This window comes from Nannospalax galili, unplaced genomic scaffold (genome assembly GCF_000622305.1).
Source record: "Nannospalax galili isolate Female #2095 unplaced genomic scaffold, S.galili_v1.0 scaffold389, whole genome shotgun sequence".
Classification (NCBI taxonomy): Eukaryota; Metazoa; Chordata; class Mammalia; order Rodentia; family Spalacidae; genus Nannospalax; species Nannospalax galili.
The window spans coordinates 2,381,963-2,398,833 of NW_008360310.1; the positions used below are offsets into that span (position 1 = coordinate 2,381,963).

Here is a 16,871-nt window from a genome sequence, read left to right on the forward strand (position 1 = left end):
CAGAGGGGGGAATGTTAGAGTAGAAAAAAGCCCCATAAAAAAAAAAAAAAAAAGAAGAAGCCAGGCATGATGGCACATGCCTTTAATCCCAGCACTTGGGAGGCAGAGGCAGGCAGATCTCTGTGAGTTCAAAGCCAGCCTGGTCTACATAGTGAGTTCCAGGACAGCTGGGGCTACAGGGAGACCCTGTCTCAAAAAAAAACAACAACAACAACAAAAAAAAACATGAAGTTGCTCAGGAAAAAGTGATGGGGAGATATGGGAAGAGTTGGAGGGGAGAAGACATGGATTTGATCAAAACACCTTATATGCATGTATGAAATTCTCAAATTTTTTTTAAAGTTAAAAAAAAATGGTTTGCTACTCTCTTGACCCAGAAAACCCTATAAAATCATGCAAATCAAGAGGTTCCAATCTTCATGTTCATTTTAAGAATACATGTGAGGGGCTGGAGAGATAGCTCAGCAGTTAAGAGCACTGACTGCTCTTGCAGAGTGAACCGGGTTCGATTCCCAGCACCCACATGGCAGCTACAAACTGTCCTTAACTCCAGTTCCAGGAGAATCCAAAGCCCTCTTCTGACCTCTGACATGGGTATACTTACATACATGCAGTTAATACACTCATACACATAAAATAAAAATAAAAATATCATATACACACATACACACACACACACACACACACACACACACACACACACACACACAATGTGAAACTGCCCAGGCTATCAAGGGTATGCATATCCAAAAAGCCACCAAGTATCTGAAAGACATCACTTTAAAGAAGCACTGCATGCCATTCCAGTGGTATAACAGTGGAGTTGGTAGGTGTGCCCAGGGTAAACAGTGGGACTGGACATAGGGTTGTTTGCCCAAAAAGAGTGCTGAATTTTTGCTGCACATGATTAAAAATACAGAGAGTAATGCTGAACTTAAGGGTTTAAATGTAAACTCTCTGGTCACTGAGCATATCCAGGCAAACAAATCATCCAAGATACACCGCAGGATTTACAGAACTCATGGTCAGATTAACCCATCCATGAGCTCCCCTGCCACATACAAAAGATCCTCACTGAAAAGGAACAAATTGTTCCTAAACCTGAGGAGGTGGTTGCACAAAAGAAAAAGATATCCCAGAGAAACTGAAAAAACAAAAACTTATGGCACAGGAATAAATTAAGCATAAAATAAATGCAGATAAAAGTTTAAAAAAAAAAAGTGGCATGCCAAGAAAGCCTGGGAATTAGGACTGTCAGAACTCCATCGTTACGGTCTAGTGCTCATCACGCTCCAAATCAGTTCTGAAATATTGTGTATTACCTCACTCAATCCTCACAAGGTAACTACTATTATTCTCTACTTCTACTTCGTAGATAGTAAATACAAACAGTAACTTACAGCTTTCCCAAAGACAACAGCCAGAACCAATTATTTTCCTGTAAAGCCAGGATGCAAACAAGGACCTGCCCCACACCCAAGTAACGCAAGGTATTGAATAATAGGGAAGATCCTTAGTTCCTTTTGATGCAGATCTTTGAGCTCCACAGGAACTCTCTCAATCCAGATGGGGGACTCAAGTGCTAGACAATCAATGGTCAGCAAAAATCAACCTGAAACTGTGGCTCTTAAGCTTCTTGTCTCACATTGATGATGATTAAAGACATAGACTCATGTGGAAGCAAACAAAGCAGAAAGTACACTTTATTAAAGGAAATTGAAAAAAAAAGTGAGAAAGGGGAAAAAACCTAGATAAACGCCTGAGAGTAGGAAGGGTTCCAAGAGAGTAAAAACTGCAGAGCTACACTAGAGAGGCAAAGACTGGGCAAAGACAGAAATAATTTCTATTGACCTTGGTTATTTCTCTGGGCCTATCATGGGCTGAGCCAACAGGGGGCTCACACATTTTTGGCATGTCCGTTGGCCTAACCAGGGAGATGATCACGCATTGTTCAAGTGCTGCTTGTTCAGTTAGGGTGTGGTCACACGTTGAGGCCTCCCTCTGTCTATCTCTGACTTGCTCTGCTAGCTGTTAACCCTGGCTCCTCAGCTGGCTGCTAGCCCTAACTGACGCTGAAGGTGTTGCTGGTCTCAGTCCTTGGTTAGTGTCTTGCTGGCTGCTAATTAAATTAGACCATACTCACTTTGTCCTACAAGAACCAGCTTATAGTTTTACCTTGGGCCATTTTCTCTCTACTGCCTACAGAGAACCTCAGCCCATACGTCTTTAATCCCAGCACTAGGGAGGCAGAAGCAGGCAGATCTCTGTGAGTTCAAGGCCAGCCTGGTCTACATAGTTCCAGGACAGTTGGGGCTACAGGGAGACCCTGTCTAAAAAAGACAAAAAAATAAAAGAACCTCTGCCTCCTCCCTTACCCCCTCTCCCCCCTCTCTCCCTTCTCCTTCCTCCTTTCTGTCCCTTCATCCTTTCCTCCCTTCTTTCCTCTGTTTTTAAATCTGTGCATGTGCACCATTATGCACATGTGTGAGTATGGGTCTTTGAATGCCATCGTGTATGTGTGATGGTCAGAGAACAAACTTAGGTGTCTGTCCTCTTCTTTACACCTTGTCTGAAACAAGGTCTCTTGATTTGTTTCTGCTGTGCAAGCCAGACTAGCTGGCCCTTGCTTGAGAAGTCTCCTGTCAACTTTGACTCCCTTCTTTCTATATGAGCTCTGGGAATGACAGATGCTTCCTATCACATCTGGTTTTAGGTTATTCTGAAAATCTGAACCATTGAGTCATCTTCCCAGGCCTCTGTCTGATTAAGTCAGTCTGTCATGTAGCACAGGCTAACCTCAAATTCTCTGTGTAACTAAAGATGACCTTGAGCTCCAGATCCTCTTGCTTCCACCCCCAAAGTGCTGGGATTACAGGAGTACGCCACCAGGCCACCATGCTTAGCCTGCTTCCTTTCTTCCTTCCCGTCCCCCTCCCTCTCTTTTCATTCTCTTCTTTCTTTCTTGAGACACAGTCTCACCATGCAGCTCACACCTGGCCTTGAACTGGTGATCCTCCTGCTTCAGTATTCTGAGTGCTAGTATTATAGGCCTGTGCCAACATGCCCAGCAGGAAAAATCTTTTAGTAAGGCCCTGTGGTGAGGGCCCAAGAAGTTCCTGAGAAGATCTAAAAGAAAGTAGAAATCACAGCAATGTTCTGAGGCATCTAGCAAGTTTACTTTTTGCTGTGTTTATGGATAAAAATGGTTACATTCAATTTTTAAATTTATTTTATGTGCCGGGTGTGGTGGTGCACACCTTTAATCCCAGCACTGGGGAGGCAGAGGCAGGTGGATTTCTGTGAGTTCAAGGCCAGCCTGGTCTACATAGTGAGTTCCAGGAGAGCTGAGGCTGCAGGGAGACCCTGTCTCAAAAAAACAAAAACAAAAAAAAATTACTTTATGAGTGTTTTGCCAGCATTTATAAGTACACCCATATGATGTAATGTCTGCAGAAGCCAGAAAAATATTTTGGATCTCCTGGAACTGGAGTTAAGGACCATTATTAGCCACTATGTGGGTGCTGGAAATCAAACCCTGGTCCTCTGCAAAAGCAACCAGTGTCCTTAACCGCTGAGCCATCTCTCCAGCCCCTAAAATGAAAATGCCTGTTCCTAAGTGAATCTGGCTAGGGCCAGTGTAGCAAGTGTGAAGTCCTGGGTTTGACACCCAGCACCCAAAATTATTTGAAGAGTGTGGATTAGCCAAGGCCAGCACAGCAGGCACTGCCCTCATCCTCCAGAGATCACAGCTCCCATGAGCTGGGGGCAAAGAGCCTGTATCCAGGATAAGAAAATCACAAGGAAAAGCATGGTGGCACACACCATGGCAGGACGACAGCCATAATTCAGAGGCTAGCCTGGGCTGCAGGTGCGACTCTGTCTCAGGGGAAAAAAGAAAAAGAAAAAAAAAAAAGACAGAGAAAGGGAAAGGGGAGGGGAGGGAAGGAGGCGGCAGTGGGTGAGGAAGAAATGGGGGGTGGGGGCACGACACTCCATTGAGCTCAAAGTCCTTCCTCCAGAGGGTCCCCCAGGTGGGGTGGAAGCCCCACCTAGCAGCAGGAAGGTAAATTCGGTTTTCATCCCGCTTTGTCCCGCCCCGCCAAGTTTAAAAGCCCTTGCTGGCATTCTGGGTCCCAGGTCACAAGCCCCTGTCCCTTTGTACCAGCCGGTTCTCCCACCCCTCGCACAGCCAGGAGGTCCTGGGTTCTCTCCCACGACATGCCCAGCCCAGCATCCCCACAGGCCGCTCCCCCGGTCGCTGAGTTCCATCCCGGGTCCTCGGGGCGCTCTCCGGTGTCCGCGTCCCCGGTGTTCCCACGCCGTCCGGCTCTAGGATGCCTGGAAACCTTCTCCGTCGAGGCCATCCTGGCTAGGCCGGAGCCTCCATGGGCCGCCTTTCCTCCGCAACTCTCCACCCACGCCGCTTGGAGCTTTGGCACCCTGTCCCCCGAGATGCCCTACCCGAGCTTCTGCACCGTGCCCCCTGAGGTGCCCCACCCGGTTCTGCCCTGGGTGTGTCCGACCACTTGGCTGCCGGTCCACCTGGGCGTGCGTGTCTACCCGTTGTGGCCTCCGCCCTGCGTGCCCCGACCCAGCGTGGCTCACCTCTGCGGCCCTCAGGGTTTCGGCCACACAGGTAATGGCTCGGATGAAGGGGGTGGTCGATGGCACCAGGAAGGGATGTCCCTCCAGAGGCGGTGGTGCAGGCGGTAATGTAGTCCTAGCACTCCGGAGGTGGAGGTGGAAGCAGGAGGATCAAGGGGTTCGAGATTACCCTTGGCTATCTTGTGAGTCTGAGGCCAGTCTGGGCTACATGAGATCAAGTCAAAGAAATAGCTGAGAATGTAGCTCAGTAGTACAACCCTTTCCTTGCATGAGCATGTGGTCTCTGGGTTCAACTGGGTTTCTCTCTCTCTCTCTCTCTCTCTCTCTCTCTCCCCCCCTCGCTCTCACACAACTACAACAACAACAAAACCCATCAAAGAAAAAAAGGCAAAATAAAAACAAAAGAAATCCCTGAGTTTGAGAACCACATGGAATTGGAATGGGAAAGGACTCTGTGCAGTTGACTTTGTAGTTAGAGCTGAGGATGTAGCTGGGCCAGGAGTGGTTCATTCCTGTAATCCCAACCTCTGGATGCGAGAGACAGGAAGACAATATCTCAGTAGTGCAGCCCTTTCTTTCCGTGTGCATGTGGTCTCTGTGTTCAGCTGTGTTTCTCTCTCTCTCTCTCTCTCTCTCTCTCTCTCCCCCCCTCGCTCTCACACAACTACAACAACAACAAAACCCATCAAAGAAAAAAAGGCAAAATAAAAACAAAAGAAATCCCTGAGTTTGAGAACCACATGGAATTGGAATGGGAAAGGACTCTGTGCAGTTGACTTTGTAGTTAGAGCTGAGGATGTAGCTGGGCCAGGAGTGGTTCATTCCTGTAATCCCAACCTCTGGATGCGAGAGACAGGAAGACAGGCAGGCTACACAGAGACTCTGTCTCAAACAACAACAACAAAACAAAACAAAAACTAAGACCTAGATATCTGGTCAAGATCCTCACAGAGTTCCTTGAGAGCTGCTCAAGTGGGAGTGAAAGGTGTGGGTGGGTGTGGGAGATGGATCAGCCTTGTTCACTGGCTCTGTGTCCCCACTTTCCCTTCTACATTCCTACACCCAGTTCCAGCTTACACTTGGTACAGCAACATTTCCCCAAAGCTGCCCTTGTCCCGAGCCCATGACTGGTCCTGTTCTTTGGCACCAGAGGTTGATTCTGTGAGTGTTGCTGGTGAGTTGTTAGGTGCTCACAGCTGCTCAGACCTCCATCTTTCTGACTTCACAGCCTTGGTGCATACAGCTCCCCTAGAATAGTATCTAAGGGAGTACCAGGTACTAATGAATGAATGGGTTTAACTGCAAGGTAACTGACTCTTCCAGCTTCATATTTTAGGCTGCCAGGTTCATGCTTCCCGAAGACTTCATGAGGAAAACTGTACCAAAGTTAGTTCAAAAGCTGAGGTCCTTCTATGAACAGTTTTGCCTGGTTCCATCCTGAGGCACATTAACATGGACTTCCAAACCGATCCATAGTCAGCTTATCACTTGGGAGCCATGTCCACACAGTCATCCCCCAATGCCATTCTTCTCTGAGCAATCATTTTTGCTCGTTCCAGCAGTATATAAAAATGTCCCCTATCTCCACTGTCACTGATAGAAGGAAAAAAATTCTATGTGGGGAGAGGGAGTCTGTTAATTCAATATTTATTTGTTTATTTTATGTATATAAGTTTTGCCTGCATGTATATAATCACACCTATGTCATGTGATGCCTGTGGAGGCCAGAAGCGGGCATCGGATCCCCTGGACCTGGAGTTACAGACAGTTGTTAGCCACCATGTGAGTGCTGGGAATAGAACCCAGGTCCTCTGGAAGAGTAGCCAGTGCTCTTAACCACTGAGCCATCTCTCCAGCCTTTATACATATATAAATATGTATATTTATAAACAAGATCAAAGAACTTTTTGTATATTTAAGAGCCATCCTGCCATCCCAAGTTCTTTCCATATTGGCAAAATAAGCCCTTTGACTGTAAGGAGCTGCAGCTACTTTTCTTTATTCTTCTCTTTTTGGTCCTTTGACTCTATCAATATGTGTTTTTACTGTGTAGAAAAAATTTTAGGCTAAGGATGTAACTCAGTGGTAGAGAACTCAAAAAGTATTTGTTGAATGAATGGAAAGGGATGGAAAGGCCCCTTCTTTGTCCATCCAGTGAGGTTTCTTGAAGCAGTTAAGGAAAGAAGGTGAGAAGGAGGAGTTTGAGAACTATTAGAGGGAAGATGTTAATCCACTTGACTGGAAAGTAGTGGAGGCAGGAGTTTCGCAGCAGTGCCCCTTCTTTCTCACGTTTTGGCTTATTTCTTTGTGTGTTCTTTTGTGTGCATGTATGTGCAATATCCACATGAAGGTCAGTGGTCAACATCAGGTGTCTTTATAGCTTTCCAATATATATATATATTTGGTCTTTTTGAGACAGGGTCTCCCCAGTAGCCCCAGCTGGCCTGGAACTCACTATGTAGACTAGGCTGGCCTCAAACTTATGTGTATGTGTGAGTGTATGCTACATATGTGTGGGGACCAGTGGCAACCAGAAGAGGGTCTTAGATCCCCTGGAGCTGGAGTTACAAGCCTTTCTGAACCACTGAACATGAGTGCTGGGAAATGAACGATGAACGCGGGTCCCCTGGAAGAGCAGCAAGCACTCTTAACTGCTGAACCATCTCTGCAGCCCTTTTCCACATTTTTGAGACAGGAACTCTCACTGAACCTGAAATTTACCAGTTGGCTAGACTGGCTGGCCAGAGAGCCCCAGGGATCCCCCTATCTCCTCCTCCTTGGGGCTGGGATTATAGACAAGCATCTCTGCCATGCTTTATTTTACATTGGTGCTAGAGATCAGAATTCAGGTACTCGGTCTTGTGCAGCAAATACTTTACTGACTGAGTCATCTTCCTAGCCCTTTAGACTATTTCTACACAGTGTTTTCCTACTCTGTGTCCCATATTACTTGGCCAAAGGGAAGGGAGGACTGTGGAGCTCAATCTCCCCCAAGATGACTGAGTAGGTGACTTCTGGCTAACTTCCTCTCCTACTGGTTGTTCTTTAGGCTTGGAGGTGCTTCATTGCTCAGGTTTCTGGAGCCCTCGAGACTGGGCCCCTGCCATGGACCTTCAGGACACTGAGCGACACCAAAAGAGGGTTCGAACTATGTTTACCTTGCAGCAGCTGGAAGAGTTGGAGAAAGTATTTGCAAAGCAGCACAACCTGGTGGGCAAGAAGAGAGCCCAGCTGGCTGCCAGGCTGCACCTGACGGAGAACCAGGTGGGAGCAAACACCTGTGGCTTGGGTCTCTGGAAGGTCTGCAGTAGGGGATGGGAGGAAGACATGGCTTTCTTCCCCTGGGCTAGGATGCTGGAGAGACAGACCCTAATTTTTTTGCCTATTCTCTGTAATATTTCCATTTGGAGTCACGTCATGGGAACAGCAGATGCTGCTCTAGTTCTTTTCTCCCATTTTTATGTGGTTTACTTTTGTATATATGCATTTTTTTGCATGTGTGAAGGTATACTTGAGGGTGCACATACATGTGTGTGTGCAGGCACGTGGAACCCTGATATTGATGTTGGAATCATCCTCAATAGCTCTTCCCCCTTTTTCAGTGAGGCAGGGTTTCCTCAATCAAACCAGAGGTTGCCGATGGGCCTAGTCTTGCTAGGCAACTTGCTCTGGAGATCCCATCTCTGCTTTCTGAAGCTGGAATTACAGGCGGATCACCAGGCCCACCTAGCATTAAATATGAGTTTCTAGGGATCTGGACTTTGGGCTTCATGTTTGCTTGGCAAGTGCTTTAACCATTGAGCCATCTCCCAGCTCCCTCTAGTACTTTCTAAGAGTATTTCCATGCTAAATAAGGGGCTATCAGCAAAATTAAATAGGCATTCAAGAGACTAAATATTCAACTAGTAACTGTTCCTTGACCCCCACATTCTCCCACTGTTGTGTCATTTCTGTATTCCATCAGCAGGCAAACTTCTCAAGCACTTGCTGTGTTCACTCTAATCCTGTCCTCACCTCCCTCCCATTCCCTCTTTATGTTTCTGGTTTTTTGTTTTTGTTTGAGACAGAATCTTCCTGTAGCCCCATCTGGCCTTAAACTTGCTGTGTAGACCTCGAACTCAGAGATCCACCTGCCTCTGCCTCCTGAGTTCTGGGATTAAAGGCATGCAGTACCATGTCTGACAATGTTTGTGTGTCTTATGTACCCCAGGCTGGCCCTGAACTTGCTACACAGTCAAAGATAGTCTTGAACTTCTGATCCTCCTGTCCTCACCTCCCAAGTGCTGGAATAACAGGTGTTTACTATTAAAACTGTTTTATTAGGTGCTGTGGGTTGAACCCAGCACTTCATGTATGCTAGGCAAGCACTCTACCAATTGAGCCCCTCCATTTACTCTTGTAGTCATCCCAATGTGACTGTTTTCCCTCATTTTCATGAAAACATCGTGGCAAGGTCTATGATAATGTCCTCCATGTTGTCAAAGTCAACAGCTCATCTGACCTGAGAGCTTAGTAGCTCTCAGTATGATTGACCGTGCCTTCCTTCCATGCTACAACATGTTCTCCTCTTGGTTTCCTTCCAAGGTCTCTGGCTATTACTGTTTCCTTTGCAAGCTACTCTTCTTTTCAGGTCCTCTTACGATCTGGTCTCATCTATTATCCTCATTTAAAATACCATCTCTGGGGCTGGAGATATGGCTCATTGGTTAAGAGCACTTGCTGTTCTTGCAGAAGACCCAGGTTTGGTTCCCAGCACCCATGTGGCAGCTCCAGGGGATCTGATGCCCTCTTCTGGCCTCTGTTGGCATTGCATGCATATGGTACACACATACATACAGGCAAAACACTCATATATATAAAAATGAATAAAATACTAAAAAATAAAATACCATCTCAAAGACAATGGCTCAAATTTACACCCCCAGTCTAACCTTCTCTGCTTGGGGTTTGTCTTTGTTTCTTCATTGCTGTGACAAAACACTCTGACCACTACCAACTTGGGGAGGAAAGGGTTTATCTTACATCTCCCAGGTCACAGTTCATCAGAGAGCCCAAAGTAGGAACTCAGGGCAGGAATCTAGAAGCAGAAGCTGGAGCACAGGCCATGGAGGAACTCTGCTTACTGGCTTGCTCCCCTGACCCCTGCTCAGCCTGCTTTCTTATGCAACACAGGCCCACCTGCCCCCAGGGGTGGCACCACCCACAGTGGGCTGGGCCCTCCCACATCACTCAACAATCAAGAAGATGCCCCTCAGACATGACCACAGGCCAGTCCAATGAAGGCAATTCCCTAACTGAGGCTCTCTCAACCCAGGTGTGTCAAGTTCACACTAAAGCTATGCAGCACAATTAACCCCTTGTCAACTTGACACACAAACACATCACTATTAAACCATAAGCTTTCCAATTCTTGTCCCCAAGACACAATATTAACATTAATATCACAACATAAGACAGTACAACCTTAAAAACCCCACAGTTCTTAAAAAATCCAAACACTTAAAAGTCCATAGTCTCTTAATAGTCTCTTAACTGTGGGTGGGCTTCTATAAAATCCAAAACAAGTACTGTCTTATTTCAAAAGGAAGAATCAGGCACACCTAAGCAAAATGAAAGTTCACTTCTGACTCTGCCGTCCACAGCACACACAGCTCGTCTTGTAGACCCAGGCCAGCTCCATTCCACATCTACTTGGTGGTCGTCCCATGGTCCCGGCATCTCCAAAAAGCTGGGGTCTCCACTGAAACTGAGGCTACACCTTCACCAATGGCCTCTTCTTGCCTCTTGGGGTGCAAAGATTCTCAGATTCTCTCCATGACCCCTTCAGTCCTGGGGTTTTCACTGCAACTGAAGCTGCACTTTCACCTATGGCCTTTCCTGGCCTCTCAGAGTGCCAAGCCTCAGCTGCTGTCTGTGACCTCTTCACACTTTCAACACCAGAACCATGCAGGAGACTCTTACACATTACCAAGTCCTGCTTCCAGCTTGAGATAGAGGCTCCTGTGTGCTGACCCTGAGGAAATACCTCCCAGAAAACTTTACCAAAATGATGCTGGTACCTTGTTACTTATAGCTGATTTTTCAGCCCCAGCTAACCAGCATCAATTGTCCCAGTAGAACAAAGGTTTTCAGGTTCTGGTCTCTTAATCATAGCTGATTCTTCAGCCCTAGTTGACCAGAACCCACAGATTCTCAATTCAAAATCTCACATGAACAGCCCTGATAGTTTCCACTTCCCTGTGAAGCTTCACAAGCCAGGCCTCCATTGTCCAACACTCTTTCAACATAACTGTTCCAAACTCCACAGCAACAAACTATAAGCACGCAGTGGCTTTTCCAGCCTAAAGTTTGGAACACTTCCACAATCCTCCCCAAAACACCAAAGTCAGGTCTGTCACAGCAATATCCCACTCTCTGGTACCAATTTCAGACTTAGTTTGTTTTTTCATTGCTGTGACAAAACACTCTGACCACTACCAACTTGGGGAGGAAAGGGTTTTTTTATCTTACATCTCCTGGGTCACAGTTCATCAAAGAGCCCAAGGTAGGAACTCAGATCAGGAACCTGGAGGCAGGAGCTGGAGCACAGGCCATAGAGGAACTCTGCTTACTGGCTTTCCCACTTGACCCCTGCTTAGCCTGCTTTCTTATGCAACACAGGCCCACCTGCCCAGGGGTGGCACCACCCACAGTGGGCTGGGCCCTCCCACATCACTCATCAAGAAGATGCCCCTCAGACATGGCCACAGGCCAGTCCAATGAAGGCAATTCCCCAATTGAGGCTCCCTCAACCCAGGTGTGTCAAGTTTACGCTAAAGCTATCCAGCACAGGGTTGAACCACATCTTTGGCAAGTACTCTACCACTGAGCCACATCCCAGCCCCTAACTACCTTCTTGACATCTCCACTTAGATGTCTCATTAGAAGGCATTGCAAATGTCACAAAACCACAATTCTTCATTGTTTTTCTTCCCTAAATCTGTTCCTTTCCCCATTTATGGTCCCACCATCCTCCCAGTTGCTTAAAAACAAAGTCATCCTAGAATCCTTTTCTTCCTCCCTCCACTTTTAACCCTCAGCAAACCTTGTCCCCTCTACCTCAAAAATGCAGATAGAATGGCTTCATTTTTTCCATTGTCCCTGGTTTATATCCCCAGCTCTCACTGGGTCACTGGAACAGCCTCCCCACTGCCTCTACCTTCACCCATCCTCCACATAACAGCCAGTTGCGCAGTTCATTTCAGATGTAAATAGAACTATGTCATGTCTCATTTATGAGCCTCCAAGGTGACTCTCCTTGCTGTGGCCTTCAAGGTCCTGAGTGTCCTGGGTCCTGCTGAACTCGCTCATATCCCTTTCCTTTCTCCTTTTTGGTCAAGCCCTCCTTTCTGGTCCTCACCTTGAATACAGGCTGTTCACCCCTGTTCTACTGGTCTGTTCATCCCTGTCCAAACTAGGCTGCTCCTCATCCTTGGAGAGATCCCCCAGCACAAATCCCTGTTTGTGTCCCCCTTTATATTTATCAATTTCTCACCTTTCTCATTTATTTACACTGAATCTCCTTCCACCAGACCATGAGCTCCAGAGGACAAGGACTGGGACTCTATTGCTCACCACTATGTCCCCATTACCTAGAACTTCACCGGCATGTCATAGTCATTCACTAAGCACTTTTGGGGGGATGAAGATGTGGCTTAGTTGGTAGAGTGTTGACTTGAATGTACAAAGCCCTGGGTTCAATTTCTGATACTATATAAAGTGGGCATGATAGTGCATGCCTATAATCCCAGTACTTGGGAGGTGGAGGCAGAAGATCAGGAGTACAAGATCATCATGTAGTGACTCTGAGGTCATCCTGGGCTGTATGAGACCCTGACCCCCACCCCCTAAAAAAAGAAAAGAAAAATATGGTACTCATTGGGATGGATGGATGGATGGATGGATGGATGGTGAATGGGAAAATAGGGAAGAACATTTTGGAAGAGGTGCTTCCTTTAGTGGGAAGAACAAATTTTGTCCAGATAGCAAGGAGTGGGCATTCTGGGACTGGGTGAGGGGTAGAGGGAGTCTAATGCCTGCCCACTGCCCCCAATTATAGGTGAGGATCTGGTTCCAAAACCGCAGGGTCAAATATCAGAAACAGCAAAAGCTGAAACTGCCTGCCTCCTCTGCCATGTCTGCCCCTCTGGAGGAGCCCTCAAGCAGTTCCAATGGCAGCATCCAGGATGAAGATGTTGGCAGCTAAGGACCAAGCTAGGGGACCTAGCCTGGATAGCCTGGCTAGTTCTTCCTGGGAGCACCCACTGGATTTCCCTCCACCACATTTCAATGAAGACCTTCATCAGAGTCAAAGAACACCAAATATACAGAGGACTGTCAAGCAAGGGTCCTCTTTTCTATATGGACCCCTGGGGATAGGAATAATGGAATGGTAAGCAGCACAGAGTGGCTTTTACCAATATCCCTGGCCAGGCTTTCTCAGTCTTTTAAAGCAGGATGCAGGCCCAGGGTGTACAACTTGTGACACTTATGGGTTCTCTTACTTAGGGAAGGGGCACATGCCCCAGCCCTGGCTTGGGGATTCATCTATTTCCTGGGTTGTAGAAAGGAGGCCTTCTTAAATCATCATCTGGTATAGAAGACTTCCTAAAGACTTCCTGGAGGGAAACAGATTGTTTTGTTTTGTTTTTGAGTCTTTGGTTTTATATTTTTATTTATTTATTTTTGTACTTTTGAGACAGGGTCAACCTGCAGCCTCAGCTGACATGGAACTCACTACATAGACCAGGCTGGCTTCAATCTCACAGAGATCTGCCTGCCTCCTGAGTGCTGGGATTAAAGGCGTGTGCCACCTCGCCAGACTTAGATTGTTTATTTTCTACATTTTATTTTTCTTCTTAATTTCTCTTTCTTTCTTTTCCTTCTCTTCTTTCCTTTCCCTTCCTTCCTCCTTGCCCCAGTTCTCATGTAGCCTAGGCTGGCATGAAACTATGTAGCTTAGGATGACCTTGAACTCGTGATCCTCCGACCTCCACCTCTGGAATGAATGCTGGGATTACAGGTGTAGGACACCATGCCCAGCTTTTTTTTTTTTTTGACACAGAGTCTCACTTCACAGCCCACACTTGACACAAACTCATGGCAGTTCTCCTTCCTCAGCCTCTCAAGTGCTGAGACTATAGGTGTAAGCCTACATGCTCAGCCCAAAGTTTTATTTTATCTGAATTGTTAACACTCTCAGAAGGAGCTCAGGTCTAACTGCCTCTATCTCTTTCTCTCCAGCTACCTGACCTTTTCTGCCTTTTTATAGAGAAACCTGACTTCATTTTGTCATAACCTCTTCTGTATTTTGCTAGTCCCTCCCTGAACGACCCTGTCTGATTTTTTGCCAGGAAGTCTGCTGACAGCCTATTCTTATGAAGTCAGCCTCTAGCATGTAAGAGCTGGTATCTATAGCACAGACCACTTCTCCACAGTTCCTGGGCTGAGGTGATGGGACAAAAGGCCACCCTGTTCTCTCCACAAGGTTGCTCTCAGGACCCAGTTTTCTGACAGGGTGGGGAAGGAAAGGCTGGGATTGAGCTGGCTTTGGAAACTAACTGCATCCAAGAGACTGGACTTTTAGACATCAGGTGGCAGGCTTGTGGAGAGACAGAGCCTGAGCTCAAGAACCTTTCTCTAGAGCTGGGCATGGTGATACATAACTGTAGTCTTAAGACTAGGGAGGGGGCTGGAGAGATGGATCAGTGGTTAAGAGCATAGCTGCTCTTGCAGAGGACCCAGTTTTGGTTATCAGCAACCACGTGGTGGCTAACTATCTGAAATTCCAGTTCCAGGGAATCTGATGCCCTCTTTTGGCTTCCATGGGCATGACACAGGCGCACTTACACATGGAGACAAAACAGTTCATACTCATAAAAATAAAAATCAATCAAAAAATTATTTTAAAGACTAGGGAGACTAAAGCAGAAGGATGGAGAATCTGAGGTCAGTTCAAGCTACTATAGTGAGTTTGAAGCCAAAATGAGATCCTGTCTGAAAAACAAAAACAAGGACTAGGAAATGGCTTAGCAGGTAAAGGGGCTTGCTGCCAAGCCTGAGGATGTGAGTTCAATCCCCAGAATTTATGTGGTAGAAGAAGGAAACTGACTCCCTCAAGTTGTCCTCTGACTGCCACACACGCACTGTGGAATGTGCATTCCCTATCACAAACACTCCCCCATACATAACTGTAAAAAAAGCAAAAAAATAACATATGTATATATATATATATATATACACATATAAATATATATATATACACATATAAACAAATAACAAAAGGCAAACATAAAACAAGTCCTTTCTCTGCCCCTGTAAAAAATCCTTTTCAATGCTGGACTCAAGGTCTTATTCATCAAAAGAATCCAGGTGTACCTGCTTCCTTCAGGACAACTGACTTACTTTGTATTTGTGTAAGCACATTCATACATGTGCATGCATGTGTATTGGTGGTCAGAGGTCAACACTGGGTGTCTTAACTCAGTCGAAGTCCACCCTGGTTTTTGAGACAGGGTCTCTCACTGATCCTAGAACTGGTCAATTTGGCTAGGCTTGCTGGGAAGCCCCAGGGATCCTCCTGTCTCTGCCTCTCCAGCGCTGGGATTACAAAAGTGTACCACCATGCCAGCTTTTTACATGGGTTCTGGAGATCAAATTCATGCTTGTATGGTAAACACAACCCCGATTGGCTCACTTAAAACTCAACATATTGCCGGGCATGGTGGCTCATGCCTTTAATTCCAGCACTCAGGAGGCAGAGGCAGGCAGATCTCTGTGAGTTCAGCCTGGTCTATATAGTGAGTTCCAGGCCAGCTGGGGCTACAGGGAGACCTTGTCTCAAAAAGACCAAAATTTAAATAAATAAATAAAAAAACAAACATATCACACTAGGAGTGGTGGTGGTCACCTTTAATCCCAGCCCTTGGGAGGCAGAGGCAGGTGGAGCTCTGTGAGATCGAGGCCAGCCTGGTCCACACAGACTTCCAGGTAGGCTGGGACTAGGGAGACCCTGTTCAAGAAAAAAAAGAAATTCAAAACATCAATTACCTATTAAACAACTACTAGGTTGAACCCAGAGTGGTGGTGGTACGAAGCTTTAATCCCAACACTCAAGAGGCAGAGGCAGGTGGAGCTTGTGAGTTCAAAAATCAACCTGGTCTACATAGCAAGTTCCAGGCCAGCCACAGCAACATAGTGAGACCCAATCTCAAAAACAAACAACCAGAAAACCAACCAAAACCCCCCACAATTAATAGGTTGTTTCTAATCCCCATATGTCACCATGAAACCACAGTAAAGCAGACACAGTTTCCTTTTTAAGGAATAGAAAGTCAACTAAGGGACAAAGCAACAAAATAAGGTATGGTGGTTAGGTCTAGCTATGAGAAAAGGTGCTTTTCCAAGTCCTGAAGGAGAAGATATCTTCTGTCTTTTGTTCTTGGAATGATGCATGTGTACATTAACTTCTGCATCTAATTAAGGGATCTTCACACCTGAGATCCTCTGACTACTGCACCACAACCTCAGACTACAAAGTCCCTAAGTCTGGGAGGAGTCAGAAAAGTACCTGTGCAGCCTGAGTTTTCAGAACACTATCTGCTCTGGGAGCAGAGAGTTTACAGAGAAAGGAAATAATTTTTCTTTCTGGGACTGGATCTTTTTTTTTTTTTTTAAGTGTATGAGCGTATTGCCTGCATGATGTGAGTCAATGCCCGTGGACATCAGAAGAGGGCTTCGGATTCCCCTGGAACTGGAGTTATGTACAGTTGGTAGCTGCCATGTGGGTGCTGGGATTCGAACCCCGGTCTTCAGCAAGAACGAGCAGTGTTCTTAACTGCTGAGCCATCTCTCCAGCCCCTGGGACTGGATCTTTAACCCAGGCTTGCCCTTAACTTCCTTTGTAGCTAAGGATGATCTTGCCTGTGCTGGGGTTGTAGGCGTGGGCCATCATGCTGGGTTTAAGCAGTGCTGGGGCTCAAACCCAGGGCCTCAGGCATACTAGGAAAGTACTCTACTCACTGAACAACATCCTCAATCCCATTGAAAGCGGTGTGACTGAGCCCTAGCTCCTAAGCTAGTTCATTCTTTCAGGATGGAAGGTAAAGATAACAAGTTAGCTTCCCGCTGTCCCACACATCCTCTGGGTCCAAAAAGGACTTTGCTCAGAGCTGGCCAGGGCTGGGGAGGGCGGGGTGTGTGTGAAGGATTTCTGACGCAGGAGGATT

General features: G+C 46.5%; 1 protein-coding gene and 1 pseudogene across 1 annotated transcript; both read left to right on the forward strand.

The window, feature by feature from the left end:
• Nucleotides 1-352: 352 nt before the first annotated feature.
• Nucleotides 353-1,177, forward strand: LOC108490274 (annotated as a pseudogene).
• A 3,041-nt stretch (nt 1,178-4,218) lies between these two features.
• Nucleotides 4,219-13,325, forward strand: Noto (notochord homeobox). The gene is made up of 3 exons (XM_008824783.2): nt 4,219-4,636; nt 7,655-7,869; nt 12,704-13,325. The coding sequence occupies exons 1-3, from the start codon at nt 4,219-4,221 to the stop codon at nt 12,848-12,850; spliced, it is 780 nt and encodes a 259-aa protein (XP_008823005.1). The 3' UTR covers nt 12,851-13,325.
• Nucleotides 13,326-16,871: the final 3,546 nt, after the last annotated feature.